The sequence below is a fragment of the Fukomys damarensis genome, unplaced genomic scaffold (genome assembly GCF_012274545.1).
Source record: "Fukomys damarensis isolate Sample0158 unplaced genomic scaffold, DMR_v1.0_HiC HiC_scaffold_21, whole genome shotgun sequence".
Classification (NCBI taxonomy): Eukaryota; Metazoa; Chordata; class Mammalia; order Rodentia; family Bathyergidae; genus Fukomys; species Fukomys damarensis.
This window is the reverse complement of record NW_022900933.1, coordinates 41,602,995-41,618,843: the sequence shown is the minus strand read 5'-3', so window position 1 is coordinate 41,618,843 and position 15,849 is coordinate 41,602,995. Positions and strand designations below refer to the sequence as shown.

At 49.3% G+C, this 15,849-nt stretch overlaps 2 protein-coding genes across 4 annotated transcripts in view; one reads left to right on the top strand and one right to left on the bottom strand.

Annotated features, from left to right (window-relative positions):
* The window catches only part of Brf1 (BRF1 RNA polymerase III transcription initiation factor subunit), a 67,286-nt gene that overhangs the window by 27,775 nt on the left and 23,662 nt on the right, over positions 1-15,849 (top strand). Inside the window, exons 3-5 of one of the 3 annotated variants that reach the window (XM_010607352.1) lie at positions 895-1,068; positions 9,080-9,111; positions 12,844-12,916. In XM_010607352.1, the coding sequence (XP_010605654.1) occupies positions 975-1,068; positions 9,080-9,111; positions 12,844-12,916 (199 nt within the window). In that variant the 5' untranslated portion in view covers positions 895-974. Of the gene's footprint in view, positions 1-894; positions 1,069-9,079; positions 9,112-12,843; positions 12,917-15,594; positions 15,675-15,849 lie in introns of those variants that run through there. The other 2 variants (XM_010607348.2, XM_010607349.2) reach the window with 2 other exon arrangements.
* On the bottom strand, positions 12,903-15,843 carry Btbd6 (BTB domain containing 6). The gene is made up of 3 exons (XM_010607347.3): positions 15,740-15,843; positions 15,554-15,672; positions 12,903-15,457 (listed from the first exon to the last, which is right to left on the bottom strand). Exons 1-3 carry the CDS (start codon positions 15,818-15,820, stop codon positions 14,425-14,427), a joined length of 1,233 nt encoding a protein of 410 aa, XP_010605649.1. The 5' UTR covers positions 15,821-15,843; the 3' UTR covers positions 12,903-14,424.

The window sequence follows — 15,849 nt, the reverse complement described above, 5'->3', positions numbered from 1 at the left end:
ATTTTTTTTTTTTTTTTTTTTTTTTTTTTTTTGGTACCAGGGATCAAACTCAGGACCTTCCATTTCCACTTGCAGGGAAGACAGTGGCATGACTGAGCTAAATTCCTGGCCCTGTCTCTTCTGCTTTTAATCTTTACTTTTTCATTATTGAGAGTTTGGCTTCATTCAAAAAGGATACAGTCTTTTAGGTGTTTTGCCACAGAAATCAAGCCAGTCAGTCATGTGCCTCTGGGCATACATGCCACAGTCAAGAAGTTTTTTCAGAATACTCTGGCCCTGCCTTTCCCAAAAACTCTTTTAAAAAATATTTTTTATTTTGTGATTGGGTCTTGCTGAGTTGTCATGTTACCCTGGCTAGCTTTGAACCTACAGTCCTCCTGCCTCAGCTTCCCATAGTGCTGGGATTACAGACATCCACCCCCATACCTGGCTCCTTTGCTTTCTCTTTGTGCTGCCTCTTGGCCTATAGCATTTTGGAAGATCGTGCTCCAGGGTGGTGTATAGGCACAAATGTGAGCATCCCAATTACCTGCACACTTTGCAGTTCCTAGAAGGACCTAACACCCTCAAATTCACCTGGGGTTCTTGGGGCCTTGCTGTGGCAGTTGTGAGGCTGTCCCTTTCTCTAGCTCGACAGCTGGCTGTTGGCGGAAGGCTGGCTTGGGCTAAGCCTGTAGGGCTGATACATGGGGAGCAGGGTTCTTGGCGTATGAGAATGTTAGGAAACTCCATAAATAAAAATTGATTGCAACCATGAATTTAAAAAGTTAGGAGGTGAAGGACAAATCAATACTTTTAATTTTAAGTTGCTGGGGTGGTTGTGCAATGCTCTTTTCAACAGACTTGAGACTGGGTGGCAGCATCTTGCTAAGTCCCTCCTGTGCTTTGTCTTAGGGAGGCGCCATATCCACCACCTGGGGAGCCAGCTGCAGCTGAACCAGCACTGCCTTGACACCGCCTTCATCTTCTTCAAGATGGCTGCAAACAAGAGCCTGACCCGAGGACGCAAGATGGCCCATGTGATCGCTGCCTGCCTCTACCTGGTGTGTCGCACAGAAGGCACACCACGTATCCTTTCTTGCCTAATATCCTCGTGTAACTCGGTAGATACAAGAACTTGGTATTTGTATTTGGCTGACAGATGCCTCCATGGGTTGCCAGTCTCCATTGTTCCATGGCTTTCTGAACTTGAGGCCCCTCTTCCAGTTTAAAGGATTGGGAAGCTGGGTGCCTCCCAACCCTAGGATTCCACTGGGCCCTGAATTTTCTTACTGACCTTGGAACTGACTCAGCCTTGCACTCTGTTTTTGGCATCCTCTTCTGGTTTGAAGACCTAAGGTGCTGCCGCCATGGTGAATGTAGCCAGGGTGAGCCTGTGTCCTTGGGGATTTGGAATGGAGAAGAGAAAGGGGACTGCTCACCGTGTCTGCTGACCTTTCTTCCTTTCCACACAGTGTTGCCTGGTATTCTGTGCATGTCTAAACATCCAGCTTTGAGGTCTGCATGTGTGCATGCGCATCAAGAACTCTTGCCTCTTGTCCTCCTAAAGAAACCTTCCCAACTTCCTTCTTACAGTGTCCACCATCTGTGCTCACCACTCAAGGGTCATTTGGAGTTCCTTTGCCCTGTTGTTCTGGGGCCCCTGTCTTCTCTACAGGCTCCCTGAGAACAGGGCCTGCTGTGAGCTATAAACAGTTGTAAATGTATTCCATTTGCACATCTGCCCATAGGCTGCACAGCACTGCCCAGAGCCTTCTCACTCAAGCACTCTCTACCCACAGTTGGAGCCCTTCTGATCTTTGGCCCTTAGTGTGTGACCATTGTGTTCCCACCTGCATCTGATGGTCCTGTGAGAGAGTTCAGTCTGGCAGATGCTTAGGGCTTTGCCAGGGGACGTGGGACCTGCTTCCAGCTGGGCGACCCTAGATCTCAGAGTCTTTTGTTTAAATGTCCCTTAAAAATGGGAAATGTATCATGTCAGGGACAATGCAAATACCTGTATAGCCCCAGTGCAGGTTGGGAACGGAGCACAATACATGGCTGACCTACCATGTCCCTACTGCTGCCAGACATCCTTTGCCCTTTTCTGTCCTTGGACCCTGCTGCAGATGTCATACTGCAGGCTGGCTGTGGGTCAGGAGCCTTGGTAGCTTAGCAGAGCTGATGCACCATCCAGCTCTGCCTCTTGGGTTTACAGGAACCCTTTAAGGGCTCCCAGAAAAGAAGACCCACTGTGTGGCCAGCCCAAACCTTGGTGGGTGGCTGGATAGCATGACTGTGTTGTCTGCACCCTAGCTCCCCACTCCCAAGTGTCAGAGCAGATGTCCTACAGCAGAAGGAGCATCCTTAGCCACTCTAGTATTGAGAACATCTTAGCGAAGTGATAAAATGAGGCCTGGGAGTACAACATTGCATCATTCGCCAGCTGCTGGTGGGAGAAGAGGTAGCAAGCTCTGTGGAAAACCACTCCCATAGTCACCCACCTACCACCCGACTCAAACTCCTGAGGAGCTTTGTCTACATGGGGCTTGTACCCTGGTGTTCTCAGGAAACCCTAGATGTCTAGAGATGTCCTGCAGCTTTGTGTAAAGCACACATTTGTGTGTGGGTGGGTGCTCTTGCCTACAACAACCCCTCCCCCCCAATACTGGGGATTGAACTCAGGACCTTGTGCTTGTGAGGCAAGCAGTAATGCCACTGAGCTTAAATTCCCAGCCCTATAGCAGGTTATTATTTTTTTTAACCAATAGTTTTAGCATTTATCAATTTTTATTTTTTAATTTTTTTATTTTATTGAGTTTATTGGTACTTTTTAAGATTTCTAAAATTTGACTTTTTTTTTTACATTTATTGTGCAGAATTGGTACATGTATATAACATATCTCAATTCCCAACAGGCCAAAATCATTAAAAAAAAACCAAAACTAAATCAAGGTACACTTTTGGGTACATTGGCCATGTCTACAACTATTTTTAAGTATTTGATATTTGTTTCAGTTGAGCTGGAGCAGGCCAGCATGTGAACTGTGGTCTTGGGATAGTGACGACAGGTGGGTGGGCTCAGGTGAGGGCCCAAGCTAGGATGCTACAGCATCGCTGGCTGTGCAAGGGGAGGGCACCCCCATGGTGCACAGGTTGTTGCCTGGAGAGTGTGCCCATGGCAGACTGGCCTCCATGTACACACCTAATAGTGCTGGAGCAGGCCATCTTGGCTGCATTCTGCAGGGTCTTAAACATTCAGGCCAGTGGTAGTTCTGATGCATGGGTCGTGGAAACTTCCAGGATCTGCATTTCTGACAGGCTCCAGGTGACCTGTGCCCTGCTTCAGCTGAGGACAACAGGGCAACCTCTCATTCTGCTGCCCCAGACTCTCAGTCACCTCTGCCTGTTCCCACTGGTTCCTCAAAGCAATGGATTCAAACTTTAAGTGGGCAAGTGTAGATAGCAAAGTGGCTTGCACTCTTCTTAAGAAATTGCACCTCCAGAAGGCTGACATGGAAAGGACTGCCTGTACCTAGTGTTGGCCAGCCATGGCGGTGGGCTCCTGGGTCATGTGTCCTGCCACTCACTGACTCCTTTATCTTCTGTCAATGGGGTGATGTTTTGAGCTCATGAAAAATGATATCTTTTGTCCTGGTTTATAGAAGTATAATGGAATTTTGTGTGTTGGTATTATATCCAGTAATCTTAACAAAATTCAGGTGCTAATCTTATTCGAGCTTTGGAATATGTTTTTAAGTACAAAGTATAGGAAATGAATTTACTTCTGAGACTTGAGAGACAAGAAATGGGACTCAAGGTGTTGAAAGCAAGGCTTTTAATTCAAACTTGCAAGAGTGATGTCTAAAGAGAGATAGGCACCCTATAATTGAGAAACTGTGTGGTTTTATTCCTAGTTCAAAGGCATTCTTGCCTCCATCTCCCATGGCCCAGGATCCAGGGTTCAGTCTATCCTGAGCAGTGTATTTCATCTTGTAACTATTGGCCCCCTACCTTTTGCTTTCTTATCCCTTCCTCACTATTTCTTTTTGTAGCTATTTTCCCAGGATTCAGGAAGATTTGTTTAGCAGTTATCTCTTACCCAGAATCTTATTTCTGGTGTATCTGTACAACCTTTGTGTCCTTGTCCATTAGTCGACTGAGCTAAGTCTGAGAATAAGGACTTATTATAGTGGTTAATGAAATATGGACCAATTAAAACTATTTTACCTTTTACAACAGTTGTTGCTGCTAATAAAGCCATTTTTAGTTCTTCTTTGCGAGTCCATGTGGCCATCGTGTGTTTTTCTTCTCTTTTGCTGCCTGTGACTGCCAGATGTAGTAAGGGGAGACATCCTTGGGGGCTGCCCAGTCTCCAGAGTGATGCTTTCTACTGTTAGGGTATTTTTGGTACTGGGGATTGAACTCGGGACCTTGGGTTTGAAAGGTAGGCGGAAGAACCACTGAGCTAAATCCCTGACCCACTATTAGAATTTTTATGGTAGGATTTTTGTAGATGGCTCTTTATCAGGGTAAGGGTATTACTACTTTTTTCCTTTTCTAAGCATTTTTATCATGAAGGGTATAGAATTTTATCACACATTTTTGCCTATTGTGGTGCTCAGACTTGGTGTGCTGCATGGTGGAACAGGGACACACTGGTCCTTCGCGGGCACTCAATCCTTCTGTGAGCTGAAAAGTGGGCTGGAAGGGCATCATTAGGTCCCCTGTAGGTTGTCCAGACACTGCTTGAGGCCAGCATGAGGGTGACCTTGGGGTTGTGTCAGGGGCAGGGTTCTTCTTGACCTAGGAGCTGGATCCTCACAGGGCCTACTTTGGGTACTGGTCCTGTCTAATATCTGGGATAACTGATGCCACCCACGATGTGACCGAGATCCTTCAGAGCCTGGCCCAGGCAGGCGTGAGCCCTGGATGCCCTCTCCCCAACCAGGCTTCTGTTTCTGGAAGCTTGGGATGAAGCCTCTTTCTCTTCTGTCTTCTCAGAGATCACATCCACCCAGCTCTGTGCCTCTGTAAGAGCTCTACAATGCAGGGCTTGTCAACATGCTGGGAATCCTCTGCTGGCAATGGCTCTCCACTTGGCCATGTCAGGCAGGACAATTTCTCAAATCCTGGAGGCTGTTCTATTTCATCCTATGCTAGGTCAAGAGCAGAAACATGAGCCAAACCCTCCAGATTCAGTTCTGGCTCTGCCTCTGAGCTTGACCTTGCTTCTCAGCCTGTTGCCTTTGCAGGAAACTGGGGAAGGGACGGCTTCAATACCTCCCTGGCTTATTGTCAAAGAGCAGGGCCCAGGGTTGTGTAGACAATGGGCATTAGGTTGTGCAGATAACAGGCTGTGCTAACGGCAGGCATCAGGGTTGTGTAGACAGCAGACAGTAGGTTGTTATCTACACAGCAGGTGTCAGGATTGTGTAGATGGCAGGGATGTTAGACAATCGGCATCAGGGTTGTGTAGCCAGCATGTTAATGTTGGCAGACAGTGGGTGTTCATCTGGCTGCTGGCACAGCAAGTGCAAGTCAGGCTGCTGAGTGCTGGGGCCTTTGCCTGGTTGACACCCTGGGAGCCCTGCCCTGTATGATGCTGTGGGCTGGTCTGTCAATAACTGAGTAAGAGGGACTCAGGAGGGGTATATGGTGGACAGCAGGTGGATGCCAGCTGGCCAGGTTTTTTGGCAGGGTTACATCCTCCATTCCCAGCCAACGGACCATGTACATACTCTTTCAGACCCATGGGTGGCCTGATATCTATTTAAGTTGGTTAGCAGTTTAAGTCCAGTCCCCTTTTTAAAAAAGTAACTCATTCGTGCTCTCATGGATTTATTCTGAAAAATTTCAAGCATCTCAGACTTGAATTGTAGTTTTCCATGGACGTTGTACCCTCTCTGTGCTATGATTGCTCCCCTCTAGCCACCAGCTCTCTATCCCTCATCATCTTACATATGCAAAGCAAGTTGCAGGCCTCTGCCCCCTCCTAAAACCCTGCAGAAGTGGGTAATTAGCTCACTTGAGTTCATTATTTATGGTTATTTTCCTTGGAGATAAAATTGGTGTAGGATGAAATGTATAGATATCTTTTTAAAGGTTATTTTTAGCCAACAGTGGTGGTACATGCCTGTAATTCAGCACTCGGGAGGCTGAGGAAGGAGAATTGCCATAAGTTCAAGGCCAACCTGGGCTACACAGTGAATTCAAAGCCAGCCTGAAATGCATAGTGAGAGCATGTCTCAAAAAAAAAAAAAAAAAAAAAGGTTATTTAAAAATTCTTTATTACTTGGAATTTTTTGTTTTTTATTTTTGAGACAAGCTGGCTAAGTTGCCAAGTTGCCCAGGCTGGGTTAAAACTTGCAATTCTCCTGCCTCAGTCTCAGTCTCAGAGTGATGGAATTATAAGCACACACCACTGCACCTGGCTCCTTTTTTCTCTCCAGTACTGGAGACTGAACACAGGGCCTTTGTACTGAGCTATATCCCAGCCTCTTTTTTATTTTGTGATCCGTCTTAATAAGTTGCTAAAATGCTAGGCGTGGTGGCACACATCTGTAATCCCAGCACTCGGGAGGGTGAGGCAGGAGGATTGCTGTGAGTTTGAGACCAACCTGAACTACATAGTGAGTTCCAGGTCAGTCTCAACTACATAGTGAGACCCTGTCTCAAAAAAACCCAAAAAAATAAAAAACAAAAAATAAGTTGCTAAATTGCCCAGGTTGGGCTTGAACTTGGGATCCTCCTGTCTCACGCTCCTAGAATGCTGGGATTACATGTGTGCACCACTACAGCCAACTCACAGGTGTTTATCATAGCATTGATGAGTTCTGACAAATGCATATATCTGTGTTATCAGGTCATCATCCTTGGAGCAGCAGAGTGGAGCCAACACTTCAGGGTGTTCAAGCCCTGCCCTGCCCTATAGGCGGCCACCATTGTCTTTCCACCCTAGACCAGTGTCTCATGCTAGGGCAACTTGTAAGTGATCACACACTGAGCTCTTTCCAGCAGGTTTCAGTCACTTGGCATGGTTTGTATTTGCCCATGTTGATTTCCGTGCTGAGTACTGTCATGTACACCAGATCATTGATCCTTCTATAGTTTGGGGCACTGACTGAAGCTGCCAAGGGAATCTTGGGCAAGTCTTTCTGTGGACATATGGTGTTGCCTGGAGTCCACTGGTCTAGTGGAGTCACTGGGTACATATTTAATTGGGTGAAAACCTCCAGGCTGTCCTCCTGTGGCTGGGCCTTGCCAGTGTGGTGGCATATTTGGCTGTGGCATGTGTCCTTGTTCTCATCAGTGTTTGGTGCTGCTGTGGGCTCCTTGGTGTTTCTGTGGTAACTAACATAGCTGAGTTCATTTTATGTGTGTTGACTGTTTTCTCATTGTGAAGTTTCTGTTTACAAGTTTTACCCATTGTTTTGGCCTTTTGGGGGAGAGCAGGATATTACTATGTAGCCGAGGCTGACCTCAAAATCCTGGCAACCCTCCTGCCTCAGCCTCCTGAGTGCTGAGATTATAAGGTGTGTGCCACCACACCTGGCAATTACTATTTAATTATTATTTTTAAGTTCATTTTTTGGTACCAGGAATAGAACTTGGGACCTTGTGCTTGTGAGGCAGGCAGTGGAACCACTGAGCTAAATCCCTGGCCCTATTATTTTTTCTAAAATAAAACTTTTTTAAGAGAAATTTTTGTTTTACAGAAAGTTGTGCAGGAAGTAGTCTCTACTTGCCCTCTATCCCGTAATTGGCTGTTGCAAGCCTCTGCATCAGTGTGGCATGTCTCACTGTGGGACAGTTGGTAGTAGATATCAGCCTGGTCCTGGGGTACGTGGGGTTGCTGTTGGGATGCATATGCTGTGGTTTAGACAGATGTGTGGCCTTTGCCCAGCTCAACACTGCTCAGGTATTCTGGCCTAAGCCCCTGCTCCTTGTCACTCCTCTCCCTCCAGGCTGTGGCCACTGCTGATCTTCCTATCTTCACAGTTGAGTCTTTCTTCCAAAGTGTGATGGAGTTCAAGTCACACAGCATAGCCCTTTTCTTTTATTTGTTCTGTTGTCTTGCTTCCATGCCACTGATATCTGCCTTTTGACTTTCTCAGTTCTCATTTAACTTGTTGGTCCCTGGTGTAGTGTCATCTCTTCTCCCTGACAATGCCAGTACTTGTGGGATTAAAAAATGATGTCCCTTCTTCCCAGGCTCTGCTGCCTGTGACTTGGGTTGGCGTGTTTCGGGCTTTGTTCCTTCCTGTATATCTGGGTTCCAGGGCTTCTGCTCACATGGCTTTGGGCTCCAACTCAGCACCAGGCTTTACTTCTTGAGCTGGCAGCAGACCACGAATGGCATTTTTAAAATGTGATGCTTAGGACAGAACCCAGGCCTTGCATGTGCTGAGCACAGTTACCACTGAGTGATATCCCCAGCCAGTGGTGTTCATTTGAATGAACTTCACTGACAACAGCAGTCCTACTAGGGACCTGTGTTCTATTTTGTCTGTGTGTCATGTGAGTCTGGACTCACTTAGCCTGTGTCCTTGATAGTATTTGCTAATCTGTTGAGAGACCAGGTCCCATCCTAGAATCTCTTTAGCTGTCTCCTTGAGCAGGAGCACTGTTGTGCTACCTGCTGGACATGTGTACAGCCTCGCCATGCCTGGGTCTCTCTCTGGGAGTCTTCGTGGTCTGCCTCAGGATGGTGAGGTTGGCCCTCCGTGAGAGCTTAAGGAGTGGAGTCCGAGTGGAGTCGCGTGCACATTTCTGCCTCAGGGACAAAGAGCCTTGGCGTAGTGGGCACCTGGTGGGCAGGCAGGCAGTGACCTGTGGAGCACTGTGATTTTCTTGGGGGTCACATGGAAGCCTGTGTTTGTTTCCCTGGCCTGGCTCCCAGCATCTCTTATAGCCTTTGTCCTAGTTCCACAGAGGGATTCCCACCCCCGCTCTGGTCTGGGGACAGGAGGTCCTGGCCAGGCATTATGTCCCACCTTGGATTCGGTCAGAGCTTTTGTTTCCTGATCAGTGCCAAGTGGAGAGCAGCAGATGTGGCTCAGCTCCCGAGTGTGCAGATGCTCCTTAACCCTGGCTGCAGACATGCTCCTCGACCTCAGTGACCTGCTTCAGGTAGACCACATTCCTTCCTAGGGCTTCCCCACCCAAGGGATGGCTGGGAGGCCCCCATCTATGGGAGAGTAGCTAGGATGGCATGTGTCTGGTTGTATTAGAGCTCCAAAGGGCAGCTTCCAGAGGCCAGCATCGGAAGCACTTGAAAAACCCGTGGAACTTTGTCTTGGGTAAAGGAGTATCTTTAAAAGTAAAGGGAGGATAGGCTGGTGATTTAACTCAGTGGTACAGCTGCCTGCCTCACAAGCACAAGGTCCTGAATTTGATCTCTGGTACCAAAAAAAAAAAGTAAAGGGAGGGCCAGGGGTTTAGCTCAGTGGTGCCTCACTTGACTGGCAAGCACAAGGTCCCAAGTTCAATTTCCTGAATAAAAAAAAGGGGGGGAGTAGACCCCCTGTAGCATTTTAAACTGTAGAAAAGCCTTATATTTACCATTGGTTTATAGTTATTTTCTGGGTTCAGAGAAAGCATTTTCTATTGCATCTCTCAATGCCAAACGAATGTTGTGAGAAAACCCAGCCAGGGACATTCATGGTGGGAGAGTAGGCACTGAGACCCCAAACCGTGTCCTCATGGACAGCTTTGGAGTGATGGCTAGGGGGTAACTCAAGTCCTCAGCCTGGGTTGTGGCTGGGCTCAGAGGCCCACAGTGATCACTCTACTGAGGACCAGGAAAGAGAAATGCCGTTGAAAACAAAGATGACTAGTGTGAAGATGTGATGGCTCTCACAACTGAAATGAAGTCTTCTGTCCAGAGCTGATTGGCACCCCCAGGGTCTGGAAGCCCACAGGCCAGGATGCCACCTCAGTGCCTGGGCCTTGGTGTCCTTCAGGACTGTATTCACAAACAGAGTCCCCCTGGCTCACTTGGGGCCCTGTATCTCTGTCTTCCCAACTGTCTTTATAAATGGCATCTCTCAGCAGTTATTCTGAAGTATTTTGTGGTGAAGCTAAAAATAACCTGTTGGAATTGTGATCATCCAGTGACTTCACGTTCTAAATGTGCTGCACTCAATTCAAGGCAAGGTCACATGACCCCATCTCCAAGCTGGTGATTTCCCAGAAAGATGGGGACTGAGGCCAAGCAATAGGAAGTGGCTTGGCAGCACTGGGAGGCAGAGTGGGATGTAGCAGTCAGCTCCAGCTTCACGGCTTTAGAAACAGGAGTCTGGACAGGAGTTGGCCAGGAGGAGATGAGGTCCCTGTGCTGGTCAGGGAGAGCCATATGGTCAGGGTGGACACTCTGATTTGACCTCTGACACTGTAGCTAGTGGGGCAGAACTAAGTGTGAGGCCTTAGTCCCTGCTGGGCCTTGCCAGCCTGCTGAGATCTGGAGGGGCCAGCAAGTGAGGACCAAGCAAAGCTGACCCCTCCCTGGAAGGATCCACAGCTGGTTCCTTTGTTACTGAGATTTCCACTTTTTTAGGACCTGGGTGTGGCGCAGGCCCTCACTCTCTGGGACCTCACTCAGGAAGTCTACCTTCCAAAAAGGCTGACTGCTTTGAGGAAATTGTCTATAGCTTATTCTCTGGATCCTCCAGTGGGCCCTCCCAGGCCACTTGATCCCTGCCTTATGGCAGACACAGGGTTGCCACCTGCCCCAGTGCACAGCACCCAAGGGGAAATCAAGACTCACAAGGGCAATCTGCATGCAGAATCCAATGCCCTTCTTGGAGAAATGGGAGTGTGGACCAGCCCCACCTAGCCCTGGCCACCTGCCCTTGGGGAGCAGTGTTGGTCTCACACTGCTAGTGGGACCATTTCTGACAAATAGTACCCATAGGCATTAGTACCTCTGTAGTCCCTGCTATCAGGAGTCTGAAGTGAGGATTCCTTCAGCCTGAGTTCAAAGTCAGCCTGGGCAACACAGTGAGACCTATCTAAAAAATTATCTCTGGAAAGAGGTTTTTTGTTTGTTTGTTTTTTGGTACTGGGGATCAAACTCGGGATCTTACTGAGCTACACGTATTTTATATACATAACTTTTTATAACTTTGGCTTTCCATTTGAAGTCTGCAGTGCTGAGGGCTCATTATTTAACCCTGTATCTGAGACCCAAGGCTAAGGTTCCAGAGAATCTGAAGTGGCAGGCAAAGGCCAAGGTCAGCCTTGCAGTAGGACCCTGTCATTCCATCAGCAGTCAGTGACTAAACATGGGAGGTACCAGGAGAGCCAAGACACAGGGGCTTGGCTGGAGTCCTGGGATGCCTGTGTGCACACTGCATGCCTCTGCACTGAAGACACACCATACACATGTGCACCCACCACAAGCTTACGTGCTGCACATCTACATGCCTGCACACACTATGCACACATGCGTCCCCTATGTCATACCTGCATGCTCGCACTTCATGCTTACACATTTTACCATCCAGTTTGGCACACAGACCCTGGTGACTCCCGCTTGAGAAACCATACTGTGAGCCACTATCCCTTACAATAGAGCCTTTGGGACCCTGTTGTTGGATAGGGGTGGGGGACTGAACAGTCACTTGCTGCTGCTGGATATGGAGTCTCAGTCTTGGCCCTCCTGTCAGGCTCCATGAGCTAACATATCTCAAGTGTTCCCTCCAGCTCTTGCCTCTAACGCTGTGTCATCCCTTAGACCCCCTGGTCCTTTCAAGTCTGCAGGGACCCAAGAATGCCACTTTCATGCTAGGAAAAGGACATTGGCAAAGGGCCCACAGGCTAGCCTTGCTTAGGCAAGTTGTTCTTTGGAAAGGCAGAGGCAAAGGGCCAGACTGGTCACACTGTGAGGCCTGGAAGTCCCAGAGGCAGGCCTGAGATGAAGACAGCAACAGGGTCCCCTGGGGCTCCTAGCCGCCTGCTGTCCAAGCTGGTCTGTCTAGACAGCTCGTCCTAAACCTGCCTGACCCCTCAGAAGCATCTTCCCCACAAGCTGCAGCACCTCTGGTCAGCACTGAGCTCCTTTGGAAGCATGGTCCTTTTAGGATTGCACCAAGGTACTAAACTGTGCCTGGGGTTCTGCATGTAAGCCAGAGCACTCCAACCACAGATTAACAGCCCCCAAGACAGCCCCAGGGCTGGGCCCTATGTTTTCCACCCACCCCCTTTGGTAAGGAAGAGAAATGGCTACTGGGAACTTATGGTGGGAGCAGTGGAGAAATGCAAGACCTCTTGGGTCCATGTGGCCATGGGGTAGAAGTATGGCCAGGCAAGCAGGCCTTGCTTGGTTTTGAATCAAGCATTGTGGGTACAAGCATGACCATTCCTGACAGGCAGGATTTCTAAGTAAATGCATCACTGGCTAGGCAGGGCAGCTGAGTGCAAGCAGTAGCCTAGAGGAAAATAGGAGCCTATTCCTCTGTGACTTGGGGGCCGTTAGAGACCACCACAGTGGTGGTGGTGGTGGTGGTGGTGGTGGGGGGGGGCCTCTGACACGAATCTTTAAAAGCTAAAGAATAAAAATAGGAAATAAAAGTGCTGGGAGCCGGGCGTGGTGGCACACACCTGTAATCCCAGCACTTGGGAGGCTAAGGCAGGAGGATCGCTGTGAGTTTGAGACCAACCTGGGCTACGTAGTAAGTTCCAACTACATAGTGAGACCCTGTCTCAAAAAAACAAAACAAAACAAAGTGCTGGAGACGTAGCTTGGTAGTAGAGTGCTTGCTTGGGATGCATAGGTTCCATCCCTAGCTCAACTAACAAAAGAAAAAAGGAAACATTTCCTTAAACACCAATGCATTTCTGGCTGTGCTCTTCCCGCCACAGGTGAACGTGTATGTGCTGGGGAAGACATTTCTGCTCCTAGCGCGAGAGCTCTGCATCAACGCACCAGCTATAGGTATGCCAGGTGGGGGCAGGGTGCCACTGGGCCTCTGGAAATCAGTATTCCAAGGTGCTAGAGTGGGAGGGATGGCACATCAGCATAACTCCAAGGCAAGAAACACTTGGAATCTTCTTGGAGCCTACCTGGGTGGGGCTTCTTTTCTGGTAAAAACCAGAAGATCCATTGCTGGTGCTCACTGGTATAGATAGGGGAAGATGGGCATAACACTTGGAGTTGAGAGCCTGTTTTGTTCAAAAGGAATTGAGAAACACAAATAAGCCACCAGGCCCCTTAAGGCAGGCAGGACTTGCTGACAGACAGGGATGAGGCAGCTTCTGCAGATGGGTGTTGAGTTTTACAATACTGGTTTTTGTAGCTGGCCTAGAGGGCCCTTTCTTACTAGTGACTGTCGGTATCTGGAGCTGTCCTCCTGGTAGTCAAGAGGCACCACCTGGGCCAGGGTGGAGCAGCTGAGAGCCTATTCCTGGGTTACTACCAGTGTGGTCATCCTTCTCTCTCTCTGGAGGTCAAGCTAAGATTTTTCCAGGACAAAGCAAAGAGCCATGGAGTGCACACCTGAGAAGACAGGCTGGGGGCCTGAAAGTATTTCACCCACAGTGTACTCCAGCCCTTAAGACTGAAGTGCCAGTGATACTTTTGGGGAGTACACCTGGCTACAGCCTAGATCCCACATGGGCCTAGGGGACACATGGGCTCCCCTGGGATGCAGATTCTTTCTAACCACTCAGCACTGATCAGCAGGGAAGATAGAAAAGGTAGGTTGCAGAACAGCCACAGTAACATCTCAGTTCAGCTAATAACAGAGCAGTGATGGTCCTTCAGAAATGGGATGAGATATTGGACCTTTTTATCCTTTGACCAGTTTTTGGGTGTCAGCTTCTCCAGAAAGGGGGATAACCTTGGTCAAGACAGCTCTTTGTACCTGAGGCAATTCCCAGAGAGGGACATCAAATATCAGTTAACAACATTCCTGATGGGAAGATGGCAACAAAATGCTCATGGGATGTGATCTGGATCTTCTTCCCATGACAGCGGCTTTTGGACAGAGTGCCCCAGCATATGGTTTCTATAGCCACTTATCTATACATGGATCTTGTTTTGCAAAACCTTTATTATGAAAATCCACTTAAATAGGTAAACTATTCTAAGTGACTTTTCAGTGATTTTTAATTGAAGGGAGGGTCTCAAGGCAAGCTTACAACTACTTGGAATCCAAAAGGCTGAGAGGGACCATCCAAGTGCCCAAAGCTTGGTTGCCACTGGGCAGGAATCTGGAGCCTTTGTTGGGTCTCAATTCTACCTCCCCACCTGAGGCATTTGCCCCAAGAATAGGAAACACCAGACCTCAGCCACAGGCTCTGACTGTATGGAAAAGGTGCCTGTTCACGTATTCAAGCTGATACAATGAGGCAGGCAACAGTGTCCCATACCTCCCCTGAACTTACTGGGTGGCTTCTGACAGAGAAAGGGCCAGATGGTGTACTCTCCGTGGCCCTTTATCCTCAGGCGTAGAAGATAAGTTCTGGGATCTGCCCGCCTTGGACTCCGGTCCCGTTGGTGCTGTCCGAGGAACACTGGAATTGGAAGGCCACTTTACCGCACTGCACTTCTGTCATCCCCTCCTGCCCAAAGTAGCTGAGCTCGCTGCCATCCAGGACAGCACTGGCTGTGTAGAAGGTATCCTGCTCAACCTGGACCGGATGCTCAAACCAGACTGGGAAGGTGTTACTGGATCCATCTGACACAAACTTGGTCAGATTTTGAGCCAGGACCATCCCCAGCCGCTTGAGTTCAATCTTCACACTGTATTCCGCTTTCCCAGAGCTGGACCCATACAGGCCCAGCCCAGCGATAAACACCCTTCTGTCTACAGCAAACTGGATGCTGTCACAGCGCCCACGGTACCGCCACTGGTTGCTTCGGTAGGCAGAAGACTGGAAGCGGTGGCACCTCTGAGGGGCAAGACCTTTCCTCTTGGTCAGGGGGAAGTCAAGGAGGGGCTTGTTGGCAGCAGTATACCACAAGAAAATGTTGTGGGTCTCTTCCAGTGTCAGGATGTCTGACTGGGCGGCACCATTGGCAAACTCTTCCAGAGTCATGGTTGGAATTCGGACCAAATAGAGGGCTTGCCCCAAAACGTGCCTCTTATTGTGTGGAGTGACTGGCAGACCCTGCCTTTTGCACTCCGCCTCAGCCCAGTTCAGGACAGCCTCAAAGACCACTGCCTCCTTGGTGTTGAGGGCCTCCCGAGCCACAATGATCTCCAGTGTCTGCCGGTCAATCTCACAGAAGCCTTCAGACCGCAGGGCCATCTCAGCCTGTGCATCAATGACCTCCCAGCATCGCTGGGTCAACTCTGGCTCCTCAAACAGCCGGCTCTGAGACAGGAGGACACAGGCGTTTTTTGCTTCCAGACTTGTCTCCAGAAAATTGACGCAGGCTTTTGCCAGGGCAGGCACAATGTACTTCTTGGCAGCATACAGAGTAGCCAGCACCGTGTCGGCCTCAAGATCGATCTCGTCACTATACATGTACCTGGAAGGCGGGGACTGCTGGGTGGCCCCTTCCGGGCTGCAGGTGCCAGCAGAGAGGCACCCACCCTCCCCCCACCCTCCCCAGCAAAGCACTTACTTTAGCAAGACCAGGAATGCGGCAGGCTCCACGTCCGGAATGTGGATTTCAGACTTGACTTCCGCAAGATCCCCATAGAACATCGCGTAGAAGACGGAGCTGCCGACCGCCAGCACGTACTGTGAGTGAGAGAGCCCGTGAGCAGCGGCGTGGCCCCGTAGGGCCGGGGTATGCGTCACTACTCACCTTGTGGGCAGGCACCCGCCGGGCCGTTCCAGGGGGCCCCACGACGAAGTGGACGTCGGCCATGAGCTCGTTGTTGAACATGAGCGCGTTCCTCTCGCGCAGCGTGGGGT